Source organism: Perca flavescens, chromosome 18 (assembly GCF_004354835.1).
Source record: "Perca flavescens isolate YP-PL-M2 chromosome 18, PFLA_1.0, whole genome shotgun sequence".
Lineage (NCBI taxonomy): Eukaryota > Metazoa > Chordata > Actinopteri > Perciformes > Percidae > Perca > Perca flavescens.
In genome coordinates, this window is record NC_041348.1 from 21376136 (window position 1) to 21393090 (window position 16955).

Consider the following 16955-nt stretch of genomic DNA (forward strand, 5'->3'; position numbering starts at 1 on the left):
TAGAAGGGGTGGGCTCTGAGGATTTTCAAATCCTTTCTAGTTTTTCAAAAGTTTTGTCCTAAGATTGTCCTCACTTCAGTGTGGAAAGGGACGATGGCTCAGATGTAAAAATAAACAAGCTTAACTTGCTTGTATACTATATTATTTATAGAAGGTGCAGTTTGGGAAGTAACTGCAGGGTTTAAAATCCATAGGCTAATATTTAGCAACCTGTACCTTCCGTATAAAGAATAAAATGTGTATCTTTACCCGCCTGCTTTTAAGTCAGATTTTATTTTTTTTATTGGAAAATAGTTATTTTTCCTAATATCACAGTGTAAAGACAATGTATCTTCAATTACTTCCTGGCTTTGTTTCACTTGATAACTATAAAATGAATTCCTTATGTCGACAGGTTTGGTTATAAAAGGAGTACGTTTTGCATCATTACATATATAAACCATCTGTTAAATTATAACTTTTACATTTTCACATTTCCCAGAGAGTTATTCTCGGCAATGTGCTTGCCCCCTGTACAACACGTATTTGAGAAAACTTATTTTGTTCAATGGACAAAGTACTGTAGTAGTGAAAGTTGTCAGATCAAACTGGCCAGAGAGTAACTTCTAAGAGTGCTGTATTTAAGTCATGCCTTAATTTGTTAATTAATGTTAATGTTCTACTGTACAGTGTGCATTTGATTTGTGTTTAATACCTACTGTATGTGTACAGCAATAAAAAATACAAATAATTGCATTATTCACCTCTGCTATATTTTAAAAACAATATGTAGTACATTCAGTATCTCTCTGAAGATTTGTCAAACAAAATGTTCATTCATTTAGTTCTCTAAACATTTCTCTTTTAACACGGATACTTCCAGCTTTGCATTACTAGGTACAAATTCTTCGTAACGTTTGAACTTAGCAACAAAGGTCAACTCTCTACGTGCCTGCTTGCATTACCGCCTATCACTGCTTCATGCCAAACACTGATGTAACATGATTATCAGGTTACACTGACTTCAGCATGCATCAAATGTTGCTCTCATCAGCACTGCAGAGTCTAGAGAACTGATGACATTTCAGGAAAATGCTTAATACTGATAGGATGTCATTTAAAAATAAGCTAAGATAACATTGACCTTAAATCTAACCCATCATAGTTTGAATGATGAGAGAAATCTAAATTTCACATAAAAACTGGCGAAATCATTGAACCTGACACTAAGACTTAGATCTTGTAATCACAAAATGTGTGCAAAAATACTTCAATTAAGAGGCTGTCCGGGAAAGTTGAGTCATGAACGTGAGCTCCAACTGTCTGCAGCTACATCAGTGGTCAAGAAGGAGACTTAAGAATACATGGTCAGCTGAAGCCACTGGAAAGAGGGACAAAGAAACCAATATGAGCATAAAGGGTTTCATTTTGAAAGTATATTTACAGTACACACTGAGTGACCAGAAAACTTCAAGACACAGTAATACTTAAGGCTGTAGTTTGTGCCACTGTATTAGAACAACATATATACAGTATAGCAAAAGGCTTAGAATATCATGTTGTGAAAACAATGTTAAAAGGGGCTTACCTCCAGGACATTGAGCTTGATTATTCCATCTCCATCTTTGTCAAAGGCATTAAAAGCTCCTGCAAGAGACACAATAAATGAGTCTTCATCCATGTCTTTATAAATCTTAAAGTGGTGCAGGGCAAGGCTGCAATTAGTGGGCCCTCCAGGTAAAATTTGGCCCCTTGAAAGATTTATAAAAAGTGTTAAACATTTTTTATTTGTATTAGCAGTGATTCTTTTAAAAAACAGCAGGTAAAAGCATGAGGTAAATCAATAAAAACAGCTCAGGCGTGGTGTGTACTTACTGAACATGCCCTCTAGTCTCACAAAACAGCAGATATAACTGTCAAAATCGATGTTTAGGTGTTCGTCTGCGTAGCGCATGGCTATGATGTCATACAGCTGTCGGTTGAGTTGAAACCCTTCATGTGAAGAAGACACAGATTAGGTTCATGGTCGACAGTTTATATCACGTTACAGGTTTCTAACAACAGGCTGGAAAGTATGGGATGTGATTTCTGACAAAACTGGGAATTTAACCCTCATATGGTTTTATTATAATGTATTGTGACTGTAGTCTATTACAAATAACATTTAATGTATGCTTTATTAGAGTTTTAAATGATCAGCTCTGGAAAAGCATTCAATCTAAAACTTGAAATATAAATTATGCATGGAGAAATATCCTGTGAGTGGTTAATTCTTGCGGGTGTTAATTTCCTGCTGCTCACCTGCATCATTAACAGCGTTCCTCATCTCAAAACTACTGATGGAGCTGGATTTGTCTTTATCGTATCGTTTGAAGATCCGCTGCAAACACATGAGATGAACAGTCAGATGTTTTTTAAACATGAGCAGAAGCTCTAGAGTGGTTACAACGGTCCTACCTGCCACTCCTTTATCTTTTTCCACAAGTGTTTGAACTCCTGTAGGTTCAGCTTTCCTGTCCCATCAGTCTGAGAGACAGTCAGTCAGTTATGGAAATCAACACAGCCAGTGAAGCCATTTTTAAAGGTGCATTTGATTTTTTTTTTATTACTTTCCTTCATGGTTTATTTCATTAATATTAAATGATTTAAATATAGTAGCACAGTCCATAAAAATAATACACTTGTTTTGTCAGTAATATTGGAATTGCTGATGAAATAAAAGATGCATTACCCCTTTAACTTTGGGTTGCAACAGTAGAGTATTTAGGAAAAATAGTTTTAGTGCCCATTCAATTGCCTCAGTCACTGGACGGACAATATTGGAACCCATTGGCCTTCGATTTGATGACGATTTAGACTCTGGGGGCAACAGCAAATGTTTTGGGGGTTACGGTGTAACGAGCCGATATCTTCTTGAGATGCGACAATAGAGTTGGAGTTGAGAGACTGCGTCTCTATAAGCAGATATGTGCATATGAATGCAGATATGTTTTAAAAAAAGCTTAATCGTCATAGATGATTACTGATGAGTTCTGAGATTGCATTTCGACCAATGCATTCTTCCTCTTTCGATCTCCACACAGACTGCATGCAACCAAAGCCAACTCAAACATGATTGGTCAATACTGCTCGGACTAAAAATAGATACCAGAACGCTTCCGATACCAAAATCTTGTCCCATTGCCTACAGAATCTGCACTCATATGCAGGTACCTGTTTATAGAGATTTCTAGAGGGATTCAAACTAACAACCTGGTGATGCCACCTTCCTAGGCAACATGAGGCTTCTCTCTTGTCATCTCCATGTAAACTCCTATAGTTTTAAGCTTACTGAAAGGATACATCCATCAAGGCGATCATACTACGACATGTCTCAAGGCTGAAACCCTCTGTCTTTATTTCATTATCTGTGGAAAGGGACAGCTCTGTATGATTGATCACATCATGGCACCAACTGTATCATGATGATCTAAATCTTTCCAGTGTACTCACGTTTGGCAAGTACATTCTTCATGATCATCTTGAGTTCGTTGGCACAGATCTGCATGTCCTGATGGAGGGAGGAACAATTTGTTGCATATACTGTATGTTACATTCAGACATCCACACCTGTCCTGTGTTATCCTCATCATCTCCTCTCTGTGTACTCACCTCACCAGCAATCTGTTTGTAAATGGCTCTGAACTGTTTTTCCTCTTCAGTCTCCTCCTCAGGTTGGAGTAGTTTTTTCTGGACAACACGTAAGAAAGAAGTCATTTATAAAAAATAAAATCTGTGACAGCTCTAAGTTGTAAAACCTTAATTTTATGTATTTTAGGAGTATTATTGTATGTTAGGACAAGGTAAGAGACCTCTTAGCTTCACTAGAAGATCTTACTTCACTGATAATTAAATGTTTTTAGCTATAGTTCAACCAATTCTTGATAGATAAAGTGCAAAACCAGCTTGACCTGATGCAGTTTGTTTATCGGCCATTTAGAGGAGTGGATTATACTACCACTACTCCACTGAACTTGAATCTTTACAAGCATTTGGGTACGAAAACCCATGCTAGACTCTTATTTGTTGACTTCACCTTAGCTTTTAATACAATCCAGCCTCCCATTTTATCCAGTAAAATATTGTCAAATTTCCATCTTGATGTTGCCATGGTGAAATGGCTTATGGATTTTTTAACATGCAGGCCCCAGTCAGGTAACCTGAGTCCGCCAGATGGTTTGCTGCATTTGCTCGGCATATCCATCTGGGAACTTTCCGTTGGAGAACTTTTGGGAAGGGGCGGAAATACTGGTTAGCTGATTGGATAAACCATCTGTCTATCACCTATGTTGGTGATAGACGGGCCAAATCAACCAATCAGATCAACGAAGCGTATGAAAATACAACCACAAGCCCCTGCTGCTGCCGGCAAAGCATAGCTCGTTAGCTCAGCAAGCAAGCAACATGTCGGTAAAGGATATTTGCCGTTTGTGTAACGAGAATTTACGAATAAAAAGCACCCTTTCTGGTTCCTGGTCCATATTCCAAAAGAAGGATCGAAGAGAAAAAAGCATTAGCGAGAGGCTAACAGAATTAGGGCTGGCTGAAAATACTGGTTAGCTGATTGGATAAACCATCTGTCTATCACCACCTAACCCACCTCAAAACCAACGCTGATTGGCCCGGTCGTTTGGCTAACGGCTCCAAATTTTCTCTATCTCAAGATGCCAGACTGATCTGCGAGTGGAAAACTGGAGCTTGCGAGATCAGGACGGTCTCACGAGGCTACCAGTCAGGGCAAATGGTATTTTATTTTAAAAGAAACTGTCTTCCACAGGCTCACCACAAGGGTGTGTAGTGTCCTTGTGTTGTAAACAACTGTAGGAATTGCCACACAAAGAGACATCTCTTTAAATTTGCCGACGACACGGTTATAGTCGGTCTGCTCCAGGATTGAGAGGTCGATCATGGGCCAGTCTTGACATATTTCATGGAGTGGTGTGTCACCATTTACTCAAGTTAAATGTTCAAAAAACTAAGGACATGGTTATTGATTTTAGACATGGGAACAGTGATTGATAAAAACTTGATCCATCAATGTATCCAAAATCTGCAAAAACGGCCTGCAGAGATTGTATTTCCTGCACAGAGTAAACTCTTTTAATGTAGATAAGATTTTGATGGTTTTATTCTACAGATCTTATTTTCAGTCCATTTTAACTTTCTATTTGATTTCATTTTATGGGAACCTTACAATACAAAACAAAAGTTGAAGATAATTGGCAGGCAGCAGTTCTCTCTAACAAAGATCATTGACAGACAGGTTTTGCAAAAGACACGGCCAATCTTCCCACCCATTTTTGGAGGAATTTATTCCTCTTCCCTCTGGGTGGAGATATAGGCTACCTAGAGCAAAAGCAAATTTTCTTTTGTTCCTTGTGCAATTAAAGCTGTTAACTTGCACAACTTGAATGCACAGTTTTTTTTATTGGTGTCACTTGGGTTTTCTCAGTGAGACTTTTAGAAATCACTTTTCCAGGCAATCTCAAAGGATTTTATTTGACACTGTTCACTTTTTGTGCTGAAATTGTTCTTAATCAATCTGTCGATTGTGTGCTGCTAAGATGGACAATAAAGAACTCTGAACTGAATTGAACTCTGAACTAGCTTGCTTTAGCTTTTAGCAGGACTAGCTTGTCTGATGTTTTTTTGTCAATTATAATTACATTTAGCGTAATGTTATATAATAAACTAAATTACTAACATCGTAGTAATTAGAGGAAACAAGTAGAATAAGTTGGTAAATTAGCTTAAGCCAAGGCTAGCTGTGACTGCACACTAGCTTAAAGTTCGGTCACTGTGGATGGTTCAATTACCTGGCCCAATAACTGTGCAAGATTCAGTCACAAACTTTAAAGGTGTGTAGTTAAGATTAAAATGAAGGCCGAGGAAGTTGGGATTGGGACACTAGTCCCCCAACTTTACGACCCTGGCCCAATTTGGCGTCAAGACTGGTGTGATCCCATCACAAGATGATCTCTAGTTGTGTCTGTTTTACATGGTGCTGGTTTATTGTTTTGTTTAAAATCATGTTTGCGTGATAAAATTGCACAAATGAGAGGGTGGAACTGCTTTTCTTATCAATAAATCTTTATTTGGTGATCAGGGATCAAAATATTAGAATTGTTCTCTTGTTCTCTTCTTCGTTCCTGTGCACTATAGTAGCCTAGAAATCTAGACTCCCCCTAGTGGCAGCAAATGTATGTGGGTCTGGCTTGTCAGGCTAGCACTATACTGTATATAACACTATATTAGTGATTGATGCATTTCCTTATAGTACCACAGGAGAGCAGCACAAACAACTAGGCTTGTATACACTGAGGCTTTACAGGAAAACAGGTGCAGCTGAGACACTTGAGATCAGTTGGCTTCAAACTCAATTGTTTTATTCCCAGCGGTGTTATTTGACCTGGTCAAGATTGCATTTTAGAGCCGTCAGTGTCCAGAAATGATGACAGGTCAAAGGTCACTATGAGCTATTTGCTGCGGTGTCAGAGTTTGTCAAAGAAAGATTACCTTTGGTTTTTTCCTCTTTTCCCCCTGAATGCCGTCATGCTCGATTTCTTTGTTGGCCCGTGCTCTGTCTGACACAAATACAATAGGCTGGCATGTGGGTAATGGCAGTTAGTAAGAGGAGAGACGGGTTATAAAAGACAAACAGAAAAAGAGAGTAAATTTATAGTCATTCTACTGGTCATAAATAATCTATATATGCAATGATGTGGAATGATGACACAAACTATAACTGCCAACATTGATAACACCTGACATATAATGTAGAGAAGCAGTGGGGAAAGCAGAGTTTGAAAGCAATCTAACAATACTACTGACACATGCACTTATTACCTTTTCTTTCTTTTTCTTGTCTTGCTGATGGCCAATAAGACAAGGAAGGACAGAAGGATGAAATGAGATGAAAAGGAGGAAAACACTTTTCAAGTCTGTTAGTTACTATTGTGGAAAAAACAGTACAGTATGAATTAAGACAAGACAATGAGATTTCAAAAACAAGGTTGATGAAATATGTATGTGACACAATCAGGGTTTAACAAAAAAATCAAATCTCAACTGATATTGCAGTGCGAGAGAAGGTTGCAGTATGCAGGTAAATGTATATTCAGCCTCTTAAAAAGGGAGTGGGAAGCCTAATGTCAAGCATACTTGATATTACTATTAATGTCTTATGTCTCTCTGTATATTGGGTGTGCCTAAATGTTTGTGTAAATGTATAATCTACTTCCTGAGGAGTGTTATGGTTGAAAGACTATCCTGGCTTTAAAGAAATGGCCCTTTTTATAGACAAGGGTGAAAAATACTTGATAAAAATGAATGATCTTGGTCCTAATGTTTTTGTTTTACATCCCAGTATCTCTGTTAAATCTGAAATGTTATAAAATAACTTTTTTAATACCTTGTTAGAGAAATAATGTTGTAGACATAAAAAGTAAACCTCTGTTTTAGTCATTTCACCACTGAAATATCTGTCATAAATATATTTTGGTCCCATTACTTCTTTTAATGTGTTGCAAACCTGCGTTTGGTCAGATCCGATCGTGTTCTCCGCCTCCCTGCGAGGAAAAACAGACCCATTAAGATTCCTGCTATTCATTGATAATGGCCTTCGCTATATTTTGCAATTTTACTGTCAACAGTCCCCAAAATAACTTCACCACCAAATATGGCCGGTGCCCGACCCCCAGTGATCCTTACTCAGACATGTTCTGCTTCTCAGAGAAGACCCTGAGAATGAACTCTCCCTCTTGATGGGCTTCAAAGGTCGTTGGGATGATGACGTACTCTCCTGGAGGCAGCTGGAAACGCTCCGTCACCTCCCGCAGGTTAATGTAGGTCTTGCATTTAGCTTTGGAGGCTGTGTACAGGAAGAAGTCCTTCTGCAGGTGTTGATCCTGTCCGCACATCTATGGGTGGAAAGAAAACAGTTGGTGAGATGGGAATGAGCTCTTATTATATGAGCGGAAATTAAATATCTTTGGGTTTTACACTGTTGATGGGATGAAACAAGCATTTTGGCTTGTGTTGTAAGTTGTAGATAGAGGTTTCACAAGAGCATGAACCACTACACTACTACTACTACTACTACTACTACTACTACTACTACTACCACATGTACTGCTAAATCAAACACAACACACAAACATGACTCATTGGAGATAGGCTTCAGGTCAATACTGTGGAAACGCTGACTTCATCAAACTAACATCCTTCTCCAAGACTGGCATACCTCCTTCGGCACCTGTCGAGACAAAGAGGAAGCTAAAGAAGAAGCTCAACTCCAGTGAATGTACATTAGCCTATCCAGTGATTTAGCTTTCCTGTGATCGGTACCTCGTAGATCGAAAATCCGATGGTGAGGAATTTGGCCCCTTGATGGCGCTGCATCCTTCGCCCTTTCTGCATCAGAGCCACAACAACAGTGCAGGTCGCCTGCCCGTCCTCTGGGTCGTCATCCTCCTCGTACAGTTTCAGCCGATACTGTGGGTTCGTCCAGAATGTGTCTGTAAAACACAAAAGAGAAATCTGTAACAAAGGGTTACATCATAGCAGTGAAGACACATGAACCATGTGGGACTTAAATAATTTGATTACTATTGGCTTTAAGAGGAATAAAAGCTGATATAAAAAACTAATCCAAGGCCTACGTGGGAAGTTCCTGCAGCCGCCAGCAGAGCTGCCTCTCACCCAGCGACCCTCATTGACCGACACTGTCCAACTGTGCCTTTCATCACCCTGCAGGGTGTCGGGGGTCAAGTTACACATCTCCAACTTTGTGAAGTTCCTCTGGAAATCATCAAAAGACATCCTGGAGGGGAACATCAAACAAGAAGTTCTGTACTGTTAATTTGGTGAGACAACTTTGCTCCAAAAACACCATGTTGTGGTATAATGAGACCAAGGGAAAGCTTACATGACAACATCAGGTCATTCATAGGTCACAGGTCAGGGGACGAGAATGTTCGGCCAGTCTCTAATAACCAAACCTGTTCATGTATAATTATGTTTGTCTCTCACTGAATCTAGGCAGTTGTATGATAAGGGAATGTTTTGTCTCAAGAATGTCTCCTTTTGGAGGTCTGTGGGCCAGCCACACTTTAGCATACTTCCCAGAGAGAGAGCTAGGCTGAACTAGCTTTAGCATCTGTGTTTAGGCGACTGCAATATCTTTGTTTACCTTAGGTTCAGCTAAACGTAACGCCTCCAGCATGAGTTTAAATACACCTTCAGGAAGACAGGAACTTTAGAGAGTTGGGACGGCACTGCACAATAACACATCGTGGTTAAACCGTACTGCCTGCTTAATTGTCTCCTCAATTGGGTGTTCATTAAATGCTTCTGTGTAAGTCAGAAGTCTCCCGAACCTTTGTCACGTGAAATTAGTTAATTAACACATTCATTTATTTCCATTTAAAGTTATGATGTTAACATACATTTGAAAAACGTGGCAGAAAAGTGTGTGCTACCTTTTGCTTGAAGGTTACACTGGATCAAGAAACAAATCACATCTTAGACAGCTTTACAATTTTGTGCCTATGTAGTATCAAGTACAGTACATCATCAGAATAGATCATTGAGTCTTAAAAAAAAACTGCTACAAAACTGGTGAAAATATAAAATTTATATTTTATGAACGAGCCAAAATAATACATTTGATGCAGAGTATGTTTTACTCACCAGAACTCACTCTCCTCTACAGTCTGTTTTTTTAGGTTGTCCTTGTCTGCTGTGGAAATGGTCGACCATTCCTTTGAACTACGGAAAGACCAAATCATATTAATACAAGACATCAAGAAAGCATTAGCCATAGTACAGCACCTGGCTCATATAAGCAGAATTATTGTAAATGTTATACATTTTATAATAATATAAAAGGTCTCAGATCTTACTTTGCACTCCATGGTCCCTTCCACAGCACCCAACCCCAGGGATTTCGCAGGCGAATCAGGCGAATTCGGGTGTCCTTTGCAACCTCGTCACACTAGAAACAACAACCAACCTGTCAGCATCACTTTAGCAGGCCTTCTCTTACAACGAATACCGAATATGCATTTATAGTAAGTGGACATTTTACTGCACCTCTGCCAGACCTATGATGGAGTAGGCATGACCCCTGACCAGCCCCTGTTCAGTCCGAGTCTCCACATCAGTGGCTGAAAGAATCTGAAAGATAAAACCAACATTCATGCAACACACATGTCAACGCAAAAGACATACAGATCTTTGTATACATGTTGCTAAAACATCATTTTAATTCAGTAACTTTTTCTGGATTTGATGGTTAAAATCTAGTTTTTTTAAGATGTAAAAGTGGGGATAATAAATCAAACTTTGCACATCAATTCAGCTTCTCATATTGTGACAAAAATATTGAAACAGGCTGATTTGCATGAGGAAAAAGAAATGTATTTCCTGTTTATTTATAGGGTTGTTGTTTTTTACAGTGTCCCTAATATCCACCTCCTCCTTACAGTTGAATTTGACTTTTATATTCCAGGCAGTTGTGTTGCTGCATGGCTCATCTAATGTGCACTTCTCTTCTGTGCACTTAATTTCACTGCTTTCATCACCACTCACATCTATGGAGCAGCCCATTAGCGAGCCTCTCTCCAGCGCCTTCCTCATGATGTTATAGAGGTCTTTGGGCGCCTCGGACAACTCAAAGAATTCGGTAAGTCCTCCTGTGAAATCCTCCATGGCTTCCAAAGTGTTGCCCCCTTTAAGTGCCTCATAAGACCCGTGCAACCTGAGAGAGAGAGAGAGAGAGAGAGAGAGAGAGAGGTCAATCATTCTGGTCAATGCGCTGACGTGTGTTATCTCTGAGGCTTGGATTTTTCACAGTGTCTGCAGCCAATTTAGGAAACATGAGGAGTGGTGTGCCCAGTTAGTGTCGCTACACTACAAAAGAAAATACACCTTAATAAGACATTTAGCTCAAAATTGGATTTTAAAACTTGTTTCACTTGAAATAAGTTGAAGTAATTAAATCTCAGCTAGGTGAGAGGTCAGTGGTTTCAGGTGTTAATCATCTTGTCTGACAGATTTTCTTAAATGATGTGGTATTACTTTAAAGCTAATGGAGTAATTGTCCCTTTTTCTCAATACTGTCACTGATACTGATAAAAAAAAACATTTAATAAACTTTGCATTTAAAAGACCTGAAATGATTTCATGATCCCCAGGCTTTAACTTATTTAAGCGAGAAAACAAAAACTGAAGACTTTTTTCAGTAAATCTGAACTCTACTGAATGAATTAACATCATGGAAGTGACGATGTGGAGATCTGCACGACTTTAATTTGCAGTGCACATTGATAGACTGGGCTCACTTGGCATAAGCCTTTTCCAAAAGAGCACTCCAGAACTCGTTCTTTCTGAAAGATTTGGTGAAAACCAGCTGGTTCTTGCAGGTGGGGATGCGGTCGTCCACAACCACATCAATCCATTCGCCATAACGCCAGAACTGAGTGTAAGAAGACAGAAGGGATTTCAAAACCTTAGTGAGAGAGAAAAATAATTTATAGACGGGCAAAGAAAAGCTCATATCATCTTTTAGATTATTAGTAGATTCATATCTGTTAAACAAAGTGTTCATGTTTCAATCAATTACCTTTTTTTCTTTCTTAAAAATTATGAATGCCTGACCAATACTAGATTTTTGAGGCCATTATCGATATCGATATTTGAGAGTTCATGGAAATCTGATAATAATATATGTGCTGCTTTTAAAGTAATGTAATTTTGGAAAAAAACACTTTTTAGCTTTCTTCCCAATGATTAGAAGTTTAGAAGTTTGCATGGCATTTACATGTTTCATTAAGAATGATCAAATCTGTACAAAAACTAAAGTAAAAACTGCAGTTTGCTAGTTTGCCAAGTTGAAAAATAGACAGTGCTCTGTGGTGGACAAACTAAATTATGTGACACTGTTTCTAAATTACCTGTAACTTATCTTTATCTTCTGTACTAAATTTTTTAGTTCCTTATTTAAAACCAATAAATAACACCAACCCAAAAACATGGTTAACGCCACTACACATATAGGCATGTCCATACATTTCACATGTATAGGTTTGGCAATGCAAGATTATCACAATTAAGAACTTTAACATGAAATGTCACAGTTTCACATGTGCTTTATCACGTGAAACTGTATTTCACATGTGATGAATTTGTATAAAAGCATCTTTCATATGTGAAATAGCATATTATACATGTAAAAACATGAACATTAAACATTTTGAGTGCCTTTGTAGCTGAATGGTTACAGCGCATGCCACACAACCGCAGCAAAAGAAAAACAGTTGCTTATTGCACAATGTGCCAAATATCCATTTAAAACCTGGAAATGGAAGATGCCTGCATAGTTGTCAGTGAAGCTCTGGTCCGGTGGAATCACTCTGTACAGCAGCTTCTCGTTCACTGTCAGACACGCGATGGCAGCCAGCAGCCAGCAGTCACCTGTCAACAGCAGATTGATGAGCTATGAAAACACTCCAAACATACCACTTCATAACGCAGTTGTTACAGATTGAAGTCACATTGCTGCAGGTGTCAGTCGCCAACATCAGTAAGGTAACTAAGTTAAGACTGATTCTCACGATCATTTCAGCTGTCAGGCATATTCCAGGCTCTGGTTTCTCCACACCCACATGTCTTGGTTGTACTCTATGATGTTATATATGTTTTGTTTTATTGCCATATCCCCTACAAGGACTGTTTATGCTTGCACAGAATGTACACGCTGTCTTTAGCTGAGACACATTTGACTTTTTGCAACATCTATCCGGAACATCCATCCAGCACCAAAGAGTTTCTACACTTTTTGTTTTTGTTGTTGTTGTATTTGCATATTGTAATTTGGCTAATTGGTAATTTCTTGAGATTGTTTTTGTTTTTATTTTATTTGTGCTGTAATCAGCACAAATAAAAAAAGAGCTTGCTCTCAATGGCCCTCCCTTAATATAAATAAAAAAAATAAAGGTTATATACTTAATTGTTTTATTCTAGTTATGAACATGCAGACTTTAGTAAGACAAAACAAATACTAATGTCAAAAAAGGGTCTGTGTGTGCAAAGGTTGACATCAGTGAAAGTAGATTGGTATCAAAATACCAAATCAAACTTAGTCCGTCAGTTCCTAGGCAGCATGGTGTACTTGAACCTGCTGTTGAACCACTTGTTTGAAAGCAGAAACGGTTTAAATGTTACCCAGTTCTCCCTGACAGATGTCTGTCCTGTTGGCTCCATCTATGATGAACTGGGGGTTTTCACAAATTTCCTGTCAAAGAAAAAAAAGCGAGGTTAGGAGGTTTTTCTGAGCATGTTGCGCAAATATCAGTGCCAGGGTTCAAATCTTTTTTTCTCATTATGAAATACCATGTAAGATGAAATGATAGATGCATTATAAAATCCTACATTTTAAATAAATTAATCAAATACTTTTGTTTAAGTATATTTTCAGTTTGAAGTCCTGCTAAGAGTAATTTTTCAAAATGTTGCCAATTTTAGATATAATATAGATAGATTTTTCTAGACATTTAAAAACTTCTTATGTTTAATGAAATATTTATATTTCACACATTTATATTTCTAATAATCATATTGGTATTGGTCAACATTTTGCAACCCCTCAACAATTCAAAAGTAGTTGTCATGATTGACAATATGACAACTAAACCCTGAAACTGTAAGCGAGTTGGAGAAATTTCTGCATTCACTACACATGAGGCATATGAGGCAGCAGTTGTTGGAAGTTGTCTGGTCATGACCCTTTAGTCATCTTTACAAGTGATAACGTTGTGCCGAATGCAGAGAATCCCATAGCTCATACGCAGCTTTGACATGGCAGAGTTGACTGTGTCTGTGATCCTACAGGGAAATTACCAGTTTAGCATCCAGATTTTATGGTTTATCTTTCCTGATATTTGCCTCTGGTAAGGTATTAATGCGTTAATGCTCATGCTGTCGAGCACATATTGCTTGTTGTTGTGAAATAGGTTTTAAATTGAAGTATAGTGTGCATAAAAGTGGTTTACAACTTGTGGATTAAAACAAATGCCACCCAAAGGCACCTCAACGCCTCCCCTTTCCACAAAATTGCTTCCAGCGCCCCCCGTCATCCTCTGAACGCCCCCAGGGGGGCTGTACCACCCCCGTTGAGAAACACTGCCATAAAGGGTCACAAAATAAAACTGACTGGGTCACAAGATGATGAAAGGAATCAGAATGAAAACATATATTTCTGTTATACAAATTATTTTTATTTTTTCAGATTTTTTTCTTGTGAAATATTGGACAATTTGGGCCAATACAAATCCTTTAAATAAAGTTATCAGATAAGAAGCCAACAAGTTTGGGATCCATTGTTTTTTAAAACCTTTTAAAACTGCTTTGGATAGACAAAAACATATTCAGGATAATCAAGAAAACAACAACATCACATTCAAAACGCGCAGTTTTCTTGGTTTAGAAAACAAGGATAACGATAGGATAAAAAAATATCAAGAATCAAATTTTATTCAGGAGCTTTCCAGCAGTGACTCTGTTCCCCTCATCCCACGATTGACCATAACTAATAAATGCAACCTCATGTTCCAAATTTAGCGCATGCTCAAATGCTGACCCCCTGCTAGGACTCATGTATCACTAATCTCAGCTGCGAGGCAAAAGTGACAGTCATAATCAGCCATTAGGCAGCAATCAAGCTGCAGATTCATGTTACACTGGAGTTTGATATACGAAGCAGAAATTTCAAATTAAAATAATCTCTATTTTCAGTTTGTCATTTGTGTTTACTGGCAATGTATTAGAGAATTATATATAAATAATAATTAATAATAATAATATATATAGCCTAATGTGTATATATATTGTATTTATTTTTATATTACAATATTGCTGCATAAGTGTTGGGTCTTAGGTGAAGGTTTGTGTCATTTGTCGTGTCTGCATTTATTTTAGTGTTTAGATGTGTCAGTGTCAGGACTTTTGGCAAAAGATAGGTTAATCTGAACCATTTGGTGTCAAAGGCAGGGCGTTGGAAGACTATCAAACCCTCTTGCATGTGTATATCAGTAAAATATGAAACTCTGAAGCCAACACTGAGTTGCCACTATGTTTCCCAGCACTGGCAGAGGGTGTCCTCCTGTGTGAGAGTCAGCTTTCTGTGATTGTAGAAGGTGATAACCCAGAGCTATGCATCCACAACCATGCAGCCACTTGACACCCCAGGAAGCCATGTGTTGTGGAGGAAGTGATGAGATACATGGGGATTTTAGAGAAGAGCACTTGTAAACACGTTAGAGACACTTTTGCTTATGAGAAACTTGGCCTAAAGGATGTAATGGCTAAAGACTAGCACTCACCGAGGGACGTTTCCACTCAATCTTCATGGACGGTTTGTGACTGTAGAAGAGTGAGGAGTCATCTGCAGGGAACAGGGGGTCTTCAAACACCACCTTCTTTGTTACATATTTGTCTCGCAATTCCAAAAAAGTCTTAAGACGCTTGGCATCCTTGACAGTCTCGTTTCTGCTTAGAATCGCAGAGTAGATGGAGTTAGTCCCAGCAGGAGGGTAATCAGCTTTGTCAACGGGCCCAAATGCTTCAGTTTCATAAAGCACCCTCACCTTTGTATCCTCAACAAGAGGCACTTTATATTTCTTGTCCCCCATTTTATCAATGAACGCCTCAGCCTTTAGTGTTCTTGTTTCAAAGTGCAAAAAAAAGAAACACCTTATTTGCAGAAACAAAGCCTGAACTTGCAAAACAGCCCAAAGAAACTTCCTGTGTCCTCACTGACAATAAGTACTTTTAGTTCCTTTATTTGCTGGAAATGCTGTCAGCGCCCATGGACAGTCACTAGCCAACAGCTTGTCACACTAGCACTCACACAGTCAGTGCTGTTTCCCTGCTGCTGGCTGCACCTAAATATAGGACTCTTTAGTGGAGGGGAGGAGGCTCCTCGAAGAGAGACCCTAACCCAGATAACATTTTCAGGTCCCAGCGTCCTGTTCAGGGGGGACTGTCCAAGATCTGTGCATCTAACTGAAGATATGGCAGTTTATTACAGGAGAAATTTAACTGTGAAATATGCTGTAGGGTCAGGTCATGTACCGAGGGCATGTACACTATGCACTGTACAAAAAAAGCCTATGGGATATACTGTATAAAGCTTATAAGTAGCACATATAATTAGCAACAAATCTGACATTTACTCATATCAGGTTAGTTTTAGGTTATTTTAATGCACAAGACAAGTACCACCATGTGATTGATTGGATTATAATTAATCCAAACCTCTGTTTAACATCCATATTACGTAGTTATATTGACACCTAGTGGCAAAGAAATTCCTGGACACTTTTCAGTGGTCTGTTGTGGCTGACTAAACCCACCATTAATTCAGTATTCAGTTGGCCTGATTCTTTGTCAATCCATGCCCATATCAAATAAACAGAGGGAGGCTGTTGAGCGCAGGGTTGCCACGTTTGAGAGAAACCTGCAATGTTGTTTCAGTATAAACCAGGATGAATGGACCCCTTGACAAAATTGTGCAGTTAGACTAACGGTGTTTTATGTTACGTGTTAATACTCACGGTGTGGCTTCTTAAATCAAAATTATGAGATAATAAGATTAATCTCTATCTCAAAATTGATTTGAATACCATGAATAATTATATTTTTGTCATTCCAAACATTTCTGCTATTTCTTTCCTGTCAGAAATGGGTTTCAATATTACCACAACGCAAAGTTATTTTCGATAAAAAAAATGTGTTGAGATTTCTCTCTGTATTATCTGTAATGTTGTTTAATGTTTGACTTTAAAAAATCTCAGATGATTTGCTGCAGGGAAATGTGTTTAGATCATTTAATTATGACCACGTTCAAGGACCTGCTTCCACTGACAAACACACCCCAC

General features: G+C 38.4%; 1 protein-coding gene across 3 annotated transcripts; it reads right to left on the minus strand.

The window, feature by feature from the left end:
- Positions 1-730: 730 nt before the first annotated feature.
- On the minus strand, positions 731-15946 carry capn3b (calpain 3b). 3 transcript variants are annotated; one of them, XM_028604912.1, is made up of 23 exons: positions 15399-15707; positions 13243-13312; positions 12374-12492; positions 11361-11494; positions 10609-10777; positions 10111-10194; positions 9921-10012; positions 9709-9786; positions 8679-8839; positions 8365-8534; positions 8261-8272; positions 7729-7937; positions 7550-7586; positions 6865-6888; positions 6535-6621; positions 3631-3708; positions 3472-3529; positions 3322-3386; positions 2437-2505; positions 2281-2359; positions 1855-1971; positions 1568-1626; positions 731-1360 (listed from the first exon to the last, which is right to left on the minus strand). In XM_028604912.1, exons 1-23 carry the CDS (start codon positions 15705-15707, stop codon positions 1334-1336), a joined length of 2307 nt encoding a protein of 768 aa, XP_028460713.1. In that variant the 3' UTR covers positions 731-1333. The 3 variants fall into 3 exon arrangements, with proteins under 3 accessions (XP_028460713.1, XP_028460714.1, XP_028460715.1); XM_028604913.1 differs by lacking the exon at positions 6865-6888 and having other exon boundaries at positions 15399-15946; XM_028604914.1 differs by lacking the exons at positions 731-1360; positions 1568-1626; positions 1855-1971; positions 2281-2359; positions 2437-2505 and having other exon boundaries at positions 6535-6602; positions 15399-15946.
- Positions 15947-16955: the final 1009 nt, after the last annotated feature.